The sequence below is a fragment of the Ooceraea biroi genome, chromosome 3 (genome assembly GCF_003672135.1).
Source record: "Ooceraea biroi isolate clonal line C1 chromosome 3, Obir_v5.4, whole genome shotgun sequence".
Lineage (NCBI taxonomy): Eukaryota > Metazoa > Arthropoda > Insecta > Hymenoptera > Formicidae > Ooceraea > Ooceraea biroi.
The window spans coordinates 2,613,416-2,630,798 of NC_039508.1; the positions used below are offsets into that span (position 1 = coordinate 2,613,416).

At 32.9% G+C, this 17,383-nt stretch overlaps 1 protein-coding gene across 3 annotated transcripts in view; it reads left to right on the plus strand.

Moving 5' to 3' along the window:
- LOC105281344 (tetraspanin-1) overlaps positions 1-17,383 on the plus strand; it is a 31,524-nt gene that overhangs the window by 7,958 nt on the left and 6,183 nt on the right. For all 3 annotated transcript variants that reach the window (XM_011342490.3, XM_011342491.3, XM_011342492.3), the window contains exons 2-6: positions 8,328-8,412; positions 8,573-8,671; positions 15,649-15,777; positions 16,592-16,666; positions 16,870-16,977. In XM_011342490.3, the coding sequence (XP_011340792.1) occupies positions 8,353-8,412; positions 8,573-8,671; positions 15,649-15,777; positions 16,592-16,666; positions 16,870-16,977 (471 nt within the window). In that variant the 5' untranslated portion in view covers positions 8,328-8,352. The remainder of the gene's footprint in view (positions 1-8,327; positions 8,413-8,572; positions 8,672-15,648; positions 15,778-16,591; positions 16,667-16,869; positions 16,978-17,383) is intronic.

The following is a 17,383-nucleotide window of genomic DNA, read 5'->3' on the forward strand; positions in this document are numbered from 1 at the left end:
TCGCTGCTGTGTCCCCATGGTCTTTTCCGCGTTACATTCTCATAGACGACCCATTTTTCATCTCCTGTCATTAACCGCTTCAAAAATGGATCGTTTTCTTGACGTTTCCGCAGCAAATCGCAGATGGATATGCGAGTGGCCAAGTTGGCCTCGGTTAATTCATGCGGCACCCACACATTGAGCCGAGAAACGTATTCCAGTTGGCGCAAATTGTTTTCTACGCTTGTATGAGATATATTAAGTGCTGTAGCAATCTCTCGCACCGATTGGGATGGATTTTTATCGATGATAGCTTTGACATTACTTGAATCAATCTCGATCGGGCGACCGGAGCGAGGCGCATCATTGACGTCAAAATCTCCAGAACGGAATTTGGCGAACCACTTTTGACATACGCGTTCTGTTAAGGCATCATCTCCATAAACACGGCATATCTTTTTATGAGCCTTTGCAGCTCGTTTGCTCTTCTTGAAATAATAGAGCAAAATATGACGATAATGCACGTTATTTACTTCCATTTTTACAGCTACGCAGCACACACAATATTGATGTTAGTCAAACCAAAATTTACAGAAAGGTTATGTGAAACATGTACTTTCAAATGCACTCTGAAGTTGTGCAATAGTGTCGAGAAAAACAAGAGTGAATTGGAAAGAAGTTGCACCGAAGCAAAAACCGAACGAACTTATTTGCCAACCTAATAGATACTATAGATGTAAACTATAGTTGTAACTATAGATGCCCACTAAACAATCATTGATCAACCTACATGGAGTTTTCTGACTTCATGATAATATTTGGCCTCAAACATTATTATGAAGTTACAAAATGAATGGCACAAAAATTGAACGAATTGGCGTATGAATCTCCTATATCCTACATTCTCCTACATTACCACCATATTCATCAGCTTAATTATCAATGGGCTGTCACTTTTTTTAAGTATTTTGACTGATTGTTACATCAGAAAACGTTCTGTTATGTTGAGTAAAAATATACTTGAAAATCTACCTGAATTTTACAAAAGCGTAAATAATGTATTGATTTGTTACATATATTCGTCCTGTTTTTTTTTTCTGTTTCTGTTACTGTTTCTAATAATTGGGTTGTAACATATATCCATTATTGAAAACACTAAAAAATGGGACGAATATATGTTACAACTCAATACTTGTTTTACGTTGGGAAACGTGAAAGTACAAAGTTTTTCCATTAAACTATTGGGTTGTAACATATATGTATCCTGCTTATTTAGTGTTTTCAATAACGGATATACAACTCAATATATCGAAGCTTTCTTTTTTTTTACTTTTTTTTGCGGATTATGAATATTTGTGCGAATTACACAAAAATAATATGTGTCGCAAACATAATCTTACAATTAATGAATTCACGGCTTATGAGCATTTTCCTAATGACACATTTATGATGTAACAAGATGCGTGCGTCATAATCGCTCTCAATGACTGTAGAGTCCGTATCCTCATTTCCGTCTTCGTTTTAGCGTCGTATTTAGCACTAAGTATGATCTGTTTCTTAATTCGTTGTGCAACATGTAGTTTCTTTAGAACAAAATATTTCAAACAAAATAAACAGCAAATGCTTCAGGTTTGACGGCAATATAACAGTTTTGATTTTTGGTTATAATCAATATTAACAAGTAAAGAGAGAACGGTTGTAGTTTCAAAATGATTTATCGAATTAATGTAACCATTTACCTACTTTCCAACATAATTCCCCTCAACAGTTATACATTTGTCCCATCGTTATACTATATTATTATAATATTATAAATTATTATATAATATTTTTATTTTAGCAGCAAGAAGTCGTCCTGATATCTGATCTAGACGTGCATTTTTTTCACATCTTCATTGTCGTCAAACTTCACTCCACAGAATGCTTTCTTGAGTTGACTAAACAAAAAGAATGGACGAGATCTGATTATGGATTATAAGGCAGAATTTCCCAGTGTAGTTTTTCAATGGTTTCAAGCTTTGACTGTATTGTGTGCAGACGAGCGTTATTCTGAAGCAAACCTATTTCTCAAAGCCACGTTGTTTTTTTATGATTGGTTTCATTATGCAGGTTTAACTTTAGTTTTAAGCACATTACTGTATTGCCTGTTGTTAATATGTTGTTCTTCCAAGTAATTGCGTAAAATTAGGTTGTAAGTTTTATTTTATCGGTCGGCAGCCGTGTCTTGAATTTTTTCCTAGCACATTTAAGGAGATAAACCTTCTTCTCTTCTTGTTCTCGCATATGTCAAAGATGCCAGATTCTGACCCGTAGCACAATTTAATAGACAATTTTTTAATGCAAAAAACTTTGGCGCTGCTGGATTTCAAAATATGAAATTAATGTTTTCGCGTAAAGGCTCAAAAATTTCTTCAAAAAGGCACCGAATTAATTTGCACACTTAATATATAAGGTACAGTAAATTGTGCGTACGACGTCATATAGTATGCTGATTGCACGCTGCGATGATTCGCCGACACTGTCTGTCGTGAGAGCGACCACACCGTAATCAGCACTCTCTTACCTCCTACATACCCTCGCAAGTATCATAATATTCGTGAGAATCTCTTGATTGAGCTTGTGTACCTTTATTTTTGTCTTCATAACACAAAATAAGCTTCGCGTTAATTCTCTGCAATTGAAATCAATTCTGATGAACGAATCAATGTTAAATGTTGTTTTCTTAACATTGTCGTTGTTAATGATCAATTTCTATTTTGGAGTACAAGAATAAAATCTAATTTATTGACTATAGTCGTGCACTGTTGAATTTGATAGAACATACAGATGTGAAGAATTATTGGAATCGATCATATTGAATGTAATTCTATTTAGAACTACAAAACCTGTGTATCTAAAAATCTTCTATTTTTCTTCTAAATGATAAGTACATTTCTTTCACGTGAAGTGTCAAAGTGAGATACGAGATATGATAAATGGCTCTGCTGTGTAATCTCTCGACTGAAGAATGTGACTAATCATTCACATTCTTCATTCTTATGTTACGTTTTATGTGCTGCTAAATTACACGTTATTAATACGATAGGCTTACGTAAATTAAAATCGAACAACCACGTAACTCATAATTTATCGTACGATGTTTATCGAGTCTAAAGGCTGGCCTAAAGTAGCTGGATTTGTCGCCGGTGAAAGTGAACGTTATAAAGAGAGTCATTAAATAAATTTTCCAAGTCAGGCACGTATGAATGAAAGTGCACGTTCGTCGCGCAATACATACTTTTGCATGCTTGAAGATATGGTATTCAATTTAAGAGTATCATATCTCCAGTTAAGACAGGTAATTGCATGAAAAGTACCGAGAATTATTAATGCTTCTTACGATCGCACAAGACATTTTCACGCGAACCTAGTTAATTTTATATCACTTGAGAAACCATTGAATACGTTATTCAATGTTTGAATGCATTATTCAATCTTCATTGTATTTAACTGTTTATTGATGATTCAGACGATGTAGAACAGGCATCAAGGATGATCCACGCAGTTGATATTCAAATTCTACGATACTTGAGATGATCGACAAAATTTTGAACTATTGATGATTAAAAATGTATCAAAATAATGAAAACCATAGATATATCAATAGATACGGAAAGTTTATAATTTAAAAAGAATTGCATGACAAAATTAACGACGAGATGGATGCTTTGCTGACCGCAAATTGTGAATGCATTAATTGTCAACTTTCACCGGATGTCAACGTAGACGAGTTTAAAGATCTATTAGGTGTATTATAAATCATCGAAATTGTTTTTAAGTAGTAGAAGAATTAATTTATAAAATTAATTAATTTTCCCGCTCTTTTGCAGTTAGTATTGTTGATATATAACTGTTAAAAATGATATTTAATTTGGCGAAGGGCTTAACACAGTCTTAAAAAGTATTCAGTTCAGTTGCGTCAAAAATGGCAGCATACAAGGAGCATATCTAACACTGTACTCTTTGCGAATTTCAACAAGAAAAGAATCTTGTAAAAGCGTGCGAATCGACTTGTTCTTTTCTCGGCGAAAGCGTTGTATCGTACGATGAGTACGCATTTTGGCTTAAGTGATTTAAAATTCAGTTTGAAACCAAAGACGATTCTGGTTTGCATTTAGTGGGATATCAAAGATGTGATTTATTATGAATTGTTGGGACCAGGTGAAACAGTTACTGTGAGCCGTTACCAGCGCCAATTAATCCGTTTGAGTCAGGAATTGGAACGAAAATACCTGTATATTTATGACAAAGGAGAACGTCCTGTGAAATTGCCAAGACAAAAGACACCATAGTGAATCTTATGTTAGCTGCAGACATTTTGCAGTACCCGGTATTCATCGGACATAGTTCTTTCCTATTACTGCTTGTTCCGGAAGTAATACGATTTATCTGATATGTATCTCCAATCAGATAAGATTTGCAGATTAATTCCTAATATAAAGTTTCACATTTTAATTCCGCGAAACAATCTATTTTTTCTTTCTGATCGACCCAGTAATTGGATAAACTAAATTAAATAGTGCCGCACTCACTTTATCAGATTTTGCTCTATCAGATTGTTTTCTTTTTCCGAAGGATAAACATTTTCTTGGAAAGAAATTTCAATCAAACGAAAGAACTTATTGCTGCTGTAAACGAATATGAACGACTTAAAAATGTGATTGTATAACAAAAGTAGAAAATTGTTAGTTTAAGTGCATCAGATTTCAATGAAAATATTTAGAAATAAAATTACATTTGAGTAAAAATAAGAATTCTGTATATCATTTGCAAAAGCATTTGTGATCAGCCCCCGTATATATATATACAAAGAAATATATACAAAAAAAATAAAAAAATTGTGATTTCATTTTATTATTTTATTATAGATTCCAATTTATGTGGAAATTTCATTTATGTGATTTATCTTTTATTTATCCTTTAACTGAAATCATTCATAAATAATGCTTTGTCAAAAAATAAATATTTGTTATTACATTTATTACATTTTTATTACCTAATGGCTTTGCTCAAAGTGTACTTCAACGCGTTTAGCATCAATGGGCGTTTTCATTTACGTTTCTGAGAATTAATCTGTTTTCGAAAAATATAATGCTGAAAACGTGGCTTTTTCCGATATTCGTGATTGTTTAGATAGATGCCGTGTACTAATTGCGCTTATAATTATCCACAACGACCGTCGATGGTCACATTAGCATGCACAGCGGAATAGGTTTACCTTGAAATCTCGCGACGCAGTTTACGAGTATGGAGCGAGATGTTAACGGATACGGTATTCGTGATGCGTCGCGTGTCTATTGTTCGCAGTGGCGATTATCCTGATATATATTCTGTAGCAGATTTATCTACATCTCTACTTGCGCTTTTATTTATAAAAATCGAAAACCGGAAGATTGTAAAATCGATTAAAGAACAATTTCGAGAAAGGTGTTTAATGGATAGCTTCCATGATAATAAAAATCTGCTTGGATTCTAGGCTTTGTGTTTGACTTTTAGAATTTTTAATTAATTTTTCCTGTATTGAGATATCAGTGTATCGCGATAGTGACGATTTTGAGCCATGATCTAAAACTAAAATCTTTTCATATAAAAACAGAGATTATTTTTATGCAATACTTTGAAAACCTACATACAAATTTAATTAAATAACACTTGAATGCTAAGCTTCTTTATTGCGACAAAATCGGCACAAAATTAGTCAAAGAAGTTGCATTTCGAAGGGAATCTGTTTAGTAGGAAATTATGACATACTGCTCTTTTAGGTATTGATACATCCCATTTAAGTAAGATTGATAGATATTCTATAATAGGATTGCGCGTATAATGTGTATGTATGTGATATCGATGCATATGCTACGCAAGATACGTGTCAAAAAGAGAAAGAGAGACGTAATTGAAGTATGCCATGAAGTACGCGTGCCCCAAATTCCAGACAGTTGGTCGATTCGATTTCAAGTACGCGCATTACAGTGATTGTAACGATTTGCGCGGCTTATAAATGATCACTTCTGTTACCATTGTATTGGACGTAATATAAGATTCATTCCGGTTTTTTAATATTCTGTTTTAACATTCTATTTTTTAATATATTATTATATTTAAATATAATAAATAATATATAATAATTTGTTTCTTTAATATATTGTTTCTATAATATATAATGTCCTATGTAATTTTTCCTATTTAATTATATTACATATATTTGATAAAATAATTATGACGTGACATGAATCGCATACTTTCTCTTCGGCTTGTAATAAAGATAGATAATCGTAAATCTTCGCGTCAAAATTATTCTCGTTGAAAATTTAGAAAATTTAAGATAGATACGCTTTTCTAATGACAAAATATAAAACAAAATAAACATTTCGCCAATAAATATAAATGAACAAATGTGTTGATAGTACTTGAAATTAAAATCAACTAGATCTAAATGGACAGTACAATGTAATTATTCGTATCGATAATCTCGTCGCACAGGTTTCTCGTTTTTGACGATATAATCCAATCTAACTGAAGAATGAAGAGAGCCCTTTAAACCAAACTTTAAACATTCACATTATAGAATTTTTCTGTGCACATCGTAAAGATCGTAGTAAATGGACAAAGCTGATTCGCTCTTGCAGCGATGACGACACGAAAGACATTCCTTGCGTCACAAACTCGGGAGAAACAGGGAAAAAGCGAGCCTGATCCTCCCGTACGGCGGCGCGGCGCGTGACCTACTGACCTGGAACCTGGCATCTCGCGGCTATCGGGTGATCCAATTTTCCGCGTGTCATTGACTCTTTCCCGTGTCGGGATGCATTGGACGGTTCGCCCTGGTTATCATCGATTTCCAGGAACGGGAGTTGCTGCTGCTGCTGCTGCGCCCCGCAAGTCGTAGCTGGAGCTGCGTTCTCGATTTTCCCAGGCGCCAAGGCGTGAGGTAGTAACGGGCGGACGAGAACGAGGGGGAGTGAGGATGAACAGAGTCCCCCTCGACGTGCGGTAACGAGAACCGTTCTGGATATTCAATACTGGGTCGCTTGATCAAACCTCGTGGTTCTTTCCGCGTTGGTGATCACCAACTAGACTCACGTAGAACGAAACGCACGCACCTTTTCTCCTTTCTCTCTTAATCTTCTAACAGTTATCACACTCGAAAGAAAATGGGACAAATTATTTCTATCATAAGTAATCTATTTTATTCTCGTAATAGAGCCCGGGACTATTTGTGATGCCAGAAATGGTACTCTGCAGCATGCAGTAGTACGTGATAGGGATGGGGAAAACTTTAAAACGAGAATGTTGCTACAATAGTTTCGGGAAATGGGAAACGATTGAAATCCATCAGTGATAGATCTGAAATTTTGCGCATTCAGATATGTCAAAATCTGCGTTAAATTATTAATTATTATCGGTTGTTTTGGGACACTCTGTATGTAACCTTATTACAGCGTCTTAAAAACTTAAAGATATTATTTTTTCACTTTTATTCGTGAAAATAGTTGCATTTATTATTCTAATATAATCTGACGTGATCCCCCCAATTACTCGAATTCTCTTGATTTGAACATCAACGTTTGCGATTAAGAAAAACATCCTTGAGACCTGATTGGCGACATGCTCCCTGATCTAATTCGGACAATTCTTTCCTCTTTACTTGCTACCCACATCATGCAACGATGTGTCTACGTTTACACGCCCGCCTACACTAATTAGTTTAGTTGTCGGGCATTTATCCGTCGCGAAATTAGTTTTGAATCGAAGTATACTTCGAGCATGAACCAAACCAAGTGAACTTAAAAGTATTTTTTTGCATATACAGCATTATTATTAATTATTTACGTTTATCATTAATTACTTACGCACAAGATTCTAAATTTGATGAGTCATTTGTATCTTCTTTTGAATATCGGTTCTTGGAACCGATTTCTTCTAAGTGAAAGTGATTTATTACAAGGTTAAAATTTTCTACATCTTTAACTTTCAATCATAACAAATGGAGAATATAGAATTTCACTTTGTGACATTTCTGAAAGTTCTGAAAGTAGAATTTCTGAAAAATGAACGAAATGAATTTATTCATTTTAATCATTTGTACATGGAAACTGTCGGTTTCTTGTTATTTATGTTAGGAAAGGATTATAACTTCAGAGTGTACTTGAAGAGTCTGCAGACAAAAGCTCAATTGATCTTGTCTATACTCTATTTATAATATATATAGATGTATTACATAGAGACATACTCTCATACATGCGGACGTGTAAAAAAATATATATATAATTATATACATAAAATTAATGAATAATATTAATTTGTTACAGGTAATTTAGAAATTTCCACTCCAAAATGGGCTGTTTATCGCAATGCGCCAAGTATTTTCTCTGCTTCTTCAACTTTGTGTTTTTTGTAAGTATACAAATTCCTAGAATAATAAATTATCTATCGTGAATGCAAAAAGGTTTTGAATGCTTCGTCGGACGGAATATCGGTCTTGCCTCCTTCGGTCAGCCTTGAAGCTCATGAAGCAGAACGGAGACGTACATATACTAAAGTCCCTGTTTTGCAGATCGCCGGAGGAGCGGCACTGACGGTCGGCATCTGGCTTTTCGCCGACAGAAGCTCGTTCATCAATCTCATTAGCAAACTCGATCAATCCGAAATCTTGGTAAGATGCAAATTAAAAATTAGTAGAACATAAGATAGAAAAAGATATATCAATAATTTTTTCTGTTTCTTCGAACATATTTCATCAAAGTGATCGTAATATCGGAATAATAATAATGCTGCTACCTCGGTTTACGTGCTAACCAGTATGTTGATATTAATACTTGATATTATATTTCTCAAGTTTACTTAACATAAAAATAGATGCAGTAAAAATATATGATAGATCAATATATCAAATATCAAGGTGTTATAATTGAAGAAATCAAACAGTATCAAAACATATTAAAACATAGAACAAAAATCAATTTTCTAAACATTTAAGATTATTTTTAAAGAAGATTTTGATTTTGAAAAATGTTTATCGCAATATTCACCATCATGAAAGTGAACTTTTGCATATATTCTTTTATTATAGAGAAATTTCTTTCCATTTTAACGTTTGTTGAACGAGAACACAGTAACAAGATAACTATAGATCGATTCTAAATATTTTTTCCTCTTTTCTTTTTTTTTATCTATCCTCTTACGCCAACCATGGTAATTATTGCCAATATATCTTATGTCATAAGTATATTACGCAATTTCAAGTAGGTGCAACAACGAGATTTGGTTTGAACGAAACTGGATTTCGTGTTACTGACTCTTGCGCGGTTATCGTATCGCGGAAATCTTATCATGAAATTATCTTTTTTCTATTTAAATTAATGATATATTTCCGCGTGTGCGATACATATGTAAGAAAATTTCTCTCTCTCTCTCCTCTCTTTCTCTCTCTCTCTCTCTCTCTCTCTCTGCGCGCGTGCGCCTCTTCTTTCCACTGAAGTAATTTTTTATTAACATTGAAAAATCCTATCTAGTTAATGTGCAACTTGTATTTCCAAGTTCTCTCTTGCATGAATCAGCGTAAAAGGCAGATATGTAATAAGAGATGTAACGGAGATACGACAAGCGTACACACGTAATATACCACTGTTTATGTTCTAACAATATGCCGTTATTACACGAATAAATTCGAATAAATTCTTTTTAATTCTATCCATTTATTCCGAAATAATAGCTAGATAGAATAGTTTCTACAACTTTTGAATTATCCCTCTGTATATTGATGTTATGCTCAAGTGAGCAAATAAACTTTTTATATCACTAATGTTTTGATAAGAACCTCGAAATCAAGAAAAGAGGATTTGAAGAGATGTCACAATAAGCAAGCATTCACACGTTCTTCTAGAGATATCGTAAATATACGTTAAATATCCAATTGAGACAATTAATAACGAAGAATATTTTATTTGAATGAATCTATTTAATTCATCGTTGCTTTATGTTCTTTTTATTTCATTTAAATAAATGTATATAAAGGATTCGCAATCAGATCGAGTAAGACTGAGCATTAATTACGAACTAGTATTTAAAATGATTTATTCTTTAATAGCGTCTTCCTATATTAAAGGATGAGATAGTGTGAAAATAGCAAACAATAGTTAACGCTTGCGTATTATATGCCAGAGTAATCACTAATGATCCATATTTAATTTTGGGATATAGTTATCGGGAATAAATATGTAAACTCGAAATTGTTTTAATACGTTTAATATTATTTACGAACAAATAATAATTACATAGATAATTAGGAAGATCAGAATAAAGGATCGTACGTGTGATTAGAAGACGAGACAATTGTGATAGACCAACGCATTAAATAAAAGGTTACACTGTTCTTTATGCACTTTTTATGATGTACAGTACAAAAGACTTTTCTGTACTTTGCATCTAACATGTTGCAACGTAATTACGAAACAGACGCTTGTGTATATATTCAATCTTATTCTATTAATAGTCAGATTTAAGGTTAATTATTTTTTTATAAATTTCGATTAATTTTATTTCTTTTTCATATGAACATTATAACATTATTTTTATCATTATAGATCTTAACGTTTTTGGAAATAAAATTTTATAAATAGAAAGTTATTTTTAAACTGTAAATAGATATTTTTTGTTATTTATTTTTATTCATCATAAAAGTTAAGTCTCAAAAAATTGGGTATAATCTATTAATAGATTTTATATAAATTTGTATAAACTTTTGCGTAAATAAACTTATTTTTTATGCCTTTACTTTCTTATTAAAAGTACAAAATATGATAAAATAGGAAAATTTCAGATATACATTATTTATTTAATATTACGTCTACATTACTGTATTCCGAAGATAAACATTTTATGGACAGCACAATTTTATTTTCATGGAAATCGGTTTTAACGCGTAAATATTTATTTTATTCTGTTTGATATTCATTTTACGCAATGTTTACAATTATTAAATTAACAATTAATTGTATTTACTTTTTGTAGTAACATTTGTTTGGAATGATATAAATGGAATCTTCTCATTGTAAAAAAGTAGTCTTCAAAATAATATCAATTGATATGTTTTTGGTACAATAAAAGATGTGTATACGTGCATATATGCTAATTGGATTTTCCTCATAATCACGAACTCTTTAAGGATATGAGATAATTTGTGTTTAACGGGACGGTCGAATCGATAAACTGGAGAAAAACACTATAAGGAGACTAACTTGTCTTAAAGACTGTTGCGTTTAACGAGTACAATAGAGGATAGTAACTTCCTTTGTATAATTAATGTTGCAAAATCTTTTCTCACTTTTCGCGCGTCTACTCAGGTTTTACTGGCGCAATCGTCTATACATACACAGATATTCTCCGCGTAAGTCTTCTTACGAAGAAGAATCTTCGAGTAAGTCAGATAAATTATATCTATGTGGAGTTGGTCTTATATGTAAATTATTATACATATAAAAAAGGAAGTGTCTTCTTGATAATATATAGGGAAGAAAGTAACTGATATACTTTTATTATCCTTTTATTCATGCTTAAAATATTATCGTTTCGTCAGCAATTTTAAATCTACATATGCACGACATGGAAGATATACGCCATGCAATTAGATAAAAGATGACGTATCATAGTGGATACTTTCTAATACAAACATTTGCTTCATGCCTTCTTATCACTCATCAATTAATGTTCTGGTTTCACTTTATAATTATTATGAAACTCAAGCGAGATTACTGATATTAGAAACAGTGTTTAGAACATGGAATACTGGAGACCTGCGAATCTCGTTGAATTAGAATCGCGAAAATGTATAAAGAAACTGGCTTCTGTCTCCTGTACAGGGTAATTCGTATATAAAGTATACAAGCTCTCGGGAATCATTAGAGACAGCAGTTCAAAATTGTTTTTGATCTTTAATGCTTGGTGCTTTCATAAGATTGCGTAAATAGGATACTGTTGCTGTGAATACAATTAATTATTAATTTGTCGTAAACATTGCGTAAAATAAATGTCAAAACATAAACAGAATAAGATAAATATCTACGCATTAAAACCGATTTCTATAAAAATAAAATTGTTACTTGCTGATTGTTCCGGGAGAATAGGAGAATGTTTGCTTCTATCCTTAGTAATCCTGTAATTTTAAGATATCGTATAATTTAAGAGATACGATAATTAACTTTTACTAGACAATTTGACGGATACGTCAAAGAATTTTAAAACCTGAATTTTACAACATTTTAAAATCTAAATTTTAAAACATTTCCTGAAACTTAAATCTTGTTTCATTACACGCTAACTTACTTCCAATTATTTATTTATTTCTTCCTACATTTTTGTCGGGCAACAATTTTGCGATTTGCAGATCAAAGTGTTACAACAAAATGAATGAGCGTTGAAAATGGTTTCTATGTGCCGTTTTTATTCTCTTTCAGTTTTATATTGTCAAGTGACTCGATAGTTGAAGATTTATTACGAGCAATATCCAAGCAGTGTTCCGCATCTCGCTGGGATCAATGAGAAACTGAAACTTGTTAGGTTGGCTGTTTCTTTGAGCTACCTTCGACTTGGCACGTGGAAACAAAAGTCAATTGTAGATTGTTTGCGCGCATGGCACAATGTACGACGTACATGCGGTACGGTGCCGGTAGGGAGAACGAGAAACGTAATTATCGGTACTTGGTCGTTGATGAGATGATTGGTCGTCGCATTAACGCAACGCAACGTGGGATTAGAGTGCTCCATCATATTTGGGCTCGTAATCCACCGTGGAGCATGTAGCAGCCAAAGCTCTCTCGAGCTGTATATTTATTTCGAGGTTTCATTTCCTTTGAACATTTGCGAATAATCTCCAATTTGCCATCCCGCTGACATGTTTTTATATTTGCATCGTTCGTTGCTCCCTGGTAGCGGAGCTAGATAGCGGAACGCCGTGGAAAAGTAAAAGTGCCGCTTTCGTTTTATAGGTTTCGTGCAAGCGGAAAGGTAACACGTTTCCCTGTGATAAATGGGACTACAATTAAATAATTAACCGATAAAGAGATAAAAGTTCACGGTAGATTAAATCTCACGAAATATATATTTCAGAAATAAGTTACATATAAAAAGTTATTGAAATATTTCTGTTTTCTTTCTTTCTTTTTTTAAAGAGAGTGTTATTCGTTAATCGTAGCATTAATTGAAAGTTGTAATAGAAATTGTATAATTAGAATAATATAATTGAGAATTATTTGGTCAATTTTGAGACACTTTTACCTTTGGTGGCATAATATATTTTTGTAAACCTGAAGATTGAAGACCTTATCGAGTTAAACTCTTATCGAGGTTTATACAGAGTTTATTGAGACGATTCGATTATTTATTTATTTAATTGTTCTTTAAAGCGCTGTTTTCTAAAAGTGGTTATTCTCAATATACTTTGGTTTATTTTTTGTTTTTCCGAAGACGAGATTGATTCAAAGTTGAGAGAATCTCTCTACAGTTCAAGAACACGGTTCGGAAAAATGCAGTTTAGCAAAGAATTTCTACAAGACGATGTACCTGTAAAATTACTCCTTCAATAGATTTCCAAGGAGAGTTGCAACTCGAAATTCAATAGTACATTCAATGGCGATCTGTGATATTGCTTGCTCATGACTCGCCGAGCTCGAGCAGTTCTGGTCAATGTGGCGGAACAAGTCGGTGAAACCGAACACGAGGTACCCTTATTAGTCCTTTCACCTGGTGACCTGATTTTTCGCGGCTCGCTTTGCCGTCAACGGTAGCGTCCAATAAGACGCGCCGCGCGCCTATACCAAGACGATGCCGGACTAAAAATACCTTGTATCCGTTCAACAGGTGTTCCAGATAAGGCTGTCAATGTGCCCACTAAGTAATTCGTGTGGCAGGTACATATCAACTTGCGAACAATCGGCGGATTGTTCCGATGGGATTTCGTTCTGTGGCGAACGTGAAGCGATGTTGTCGTGCGATGTAATCGTCTTATTTAATGATCCGCAAGTCGTAACTTAAAAAAAAAACATGCGTATGAATGTGCCGCTTTATGTGCGGTGTCGCGAGTAGCCCAGTGGGAAAACAGAATAGTTGAAATTTATCCTATTGTGTAACTTCTCATTGTCACGTAGCTCAGGCTTGCAGTATCTCTTTATTATAAGTGTAATTGACATTACTTCGCTGCTGATACTCTTTGGACTTGAAAATTTTCTAGACGAATAAATTCTTCATGCGATTCACGAGAACAATTTCCGTTGCATCATTACAGAATTGATTGCAACAAATAATTATATGCGTTTATCTGTGATTATTTATGATAGTTTTATTTATGGTATTATTTATTTAGACATGCTCTCTCTCTCTCTCTCTCTCTCTCTCTCTCTCTCTCTCTCTCTCTAAGAAAGGAAAAGACAGACTCTATAAGGGGTCTTTAAATTTTTTAATTCGCATTTTTTTCTGTTTGGTACAATTTTCCAGTATTTTTAAGGGAAAGTATTTTTCAGGAGATCATGAAATTTGCAACGTGACATCAGAAGATGACATAATGACGTCATTATGTCATCTTTTGACGCCACTTTGCTATCTGGGTCGTCATTATAGCGTAGACTTGTAATACAATCAGCAATTGTTCACAATTGTATTTACGTTAAAAAGAGGGAGAGAAGAGAATATTCTTTGAATATGTATTGGTGCACATTACGGTACATACATGCATTTCTAATTGTACTTTGCATCTTTTGACTACTGGTTTAAAAAGGGATAGTTAGATATGTAGCAGAAAAATATATTTTCTAATTTTTTCCAAACAAATTCAATCTGGCGACAGCAACATCGGCAAATACGCTTCATTCCTAGGTGACGTTTGTATAAAGGAACTTCTATGTGTCATTCTGATCTGCCTCGTGAAACTCGATATCCATCACGGGGACGACAGTCCGTGCCGGATAGCGAGCTCATATGTATTCTATAAGTGCCGCTTGTAAGCCATTATGTCATACTCTTATATCGAGTATGTTTTGTAACGTTGTACATACAATGCTCGCGTACATACTTGGTGAAAAGTCGACGAGCTTAACTTAATAGTTGTTCGCGAATGATGTTAGCATACTTTATACATTTTATGATCTACTGTACTTATCCGTAAGAAGGACATAATAATTGCTGACAAAATATTTGCATTAATATTTTATTTTAAGAAAATGCAGATACTGTTGCGTAAATGGATTTATCCATCATCATGATCATCATCATCATTATTTATTATTATGATTATTATACGAGTTTATGGATTGAGCTTTACAGATAAATATGTTGCAGTTGCATATGTCTCATTTCCAAAAATTAAAATATAAAATTTTATAAAAGTTTTAAAAAGATATTTATGAATTTAGCAATTTATGAAAAATGATCATGAACTTTTTTCGATGTACCGAGAACGAAAAATTATAGATTCAAAACTGCAAATAACTTTATATCAGTAAATAAGTTCAATGATAAACGTGTGATCTCGATGAAAACTTTTAGAATTTAGGAAGGATTCGTGAAGTTACGTACGGTATTCAATAATGAACATTTAGCAAGTTGTTTTATATTCTCATCATACTTTTTCTTGTTTTGCAGAACAAAACAGATGCCGATGTCATCAGGATGATTTCTTACATTCTTATCGTAGCCGGCGCTCTCACATTTATTATCAGTTTCCTTGGATATTGCGGTGCCATGTTCGAGTCTAGATGTCTTCTCTGTGTCGTAAGTTCGTTCTAAGAAAACTTGTTCCATTCACAATTGTCGTTTGTGTACTTAATCCGAATAACATTACAGAAACTGACAACCTCAAAACATGTTGTACGTAATAATAACGTAATAATACAAAATATATAAATTTCTTTTAAATAATGTTTTTTTGTTCTGGAGGAAATTTAATTTATAAATTCGAAAATTAGTACGTCGAGAAAAGCTCTGTTTTAAGCACAACTTTTAATGTTTTTCCAATTTGTAAATATTAATAAATTTATTTTGACAGATGCATAAAAATGTAACATTCTGTTGAAGAAATTACAAATAATTTATATTATATAAATAATTTATTTGGCTGTTTTAAATATTTTCTAATTTGTTTCAGCATTAAATTTATTTTATTTATTTTATTCAAACTTTGATGTGTGAAATTGTTTTAGAATTTAATGTATATTACGGAATCTTTGAACTATTGGATTGATCGGAAAGTCTATGCCGAACCACTCAGCAAAACTCTGCATTAAGAATTAATTCAAAAGTTTGCGTCTGAGCTTCGCCAAAAAAATCCGCACGGATTATCGGAAACGCAAAACTTATTCTTTTTAAAATTATTAATTCTTAATAATTTTGCCAGCTTATCTCTCGTAAAAGTTTTCAAAATTACTTTTCAGTATTAGTTACAAAAAATATTATTCTATATTTTTATATATTTTTCCATTAAGTTTGATTACAGGGTTATATTCGATTTTCGTTAATCATAGCTCCTCTTATATACATCAGGTATATATCGAGACGAAATGACAGAAAACGTTTTCTATGATTACAGTATGGCATTCTAATTGTGCTGGTTTTAGTCCTGGAGTGCGTGGTAGTTGGCCTTGCTTTTGGACTTAAAGGAGATGTGCGTATTTTCCTTTATACGAATAATCATCATATTCTATTTAAACTCGTTTCTATCGTCAATCAAAGATGATTGTGACAATCCCTACATTTTTTTAGCTTTAATATACGACGGTTAATCATATTTATATATAAAGTTATATATATAAATATTATATAAGTCATATATATATAAATAATTATAAATATAATTTATTTGAGCAGGCCGAAAGGGGTATGCAGAGTTTCTTGAAATCAACCATCAAGTATTACGCAACTACCGCTGACAAAGCTGAGACAGTAACAGTTGCATGGGATGGTATCATGACTCAGGTAAAATTATTAATCTAATTACAATAATTAATGCCTCAAAACTTTGTATTAATTCTTGATACAAAGCTTTGAAGTTTGCAAAAAAAGAACGGATTTTCCGTTCAAGCCAATACATTGTGACCGATCATGAAGAGAAGAAATGTATTGATGGAAACGTTGCGTTTATATCGTAGTACTTTAAAATCCATCAGTGTTAACAATTGATAAGCGGAAAGTATGATATTATGTACGTAGAATTTATCTCGGTGAACGTCACGCTATTAAATTGGTAGTACAAGTGATGCACGAGGGGAGATAATAGTCCGGTTAACGTTTATATAACGTACCTCTGCCGTTCATCTATCTCTTCGGTTACAAATAGTTTTCACGAGGAGACGGCAACAATAAGTGGAAAAATATGAAATTT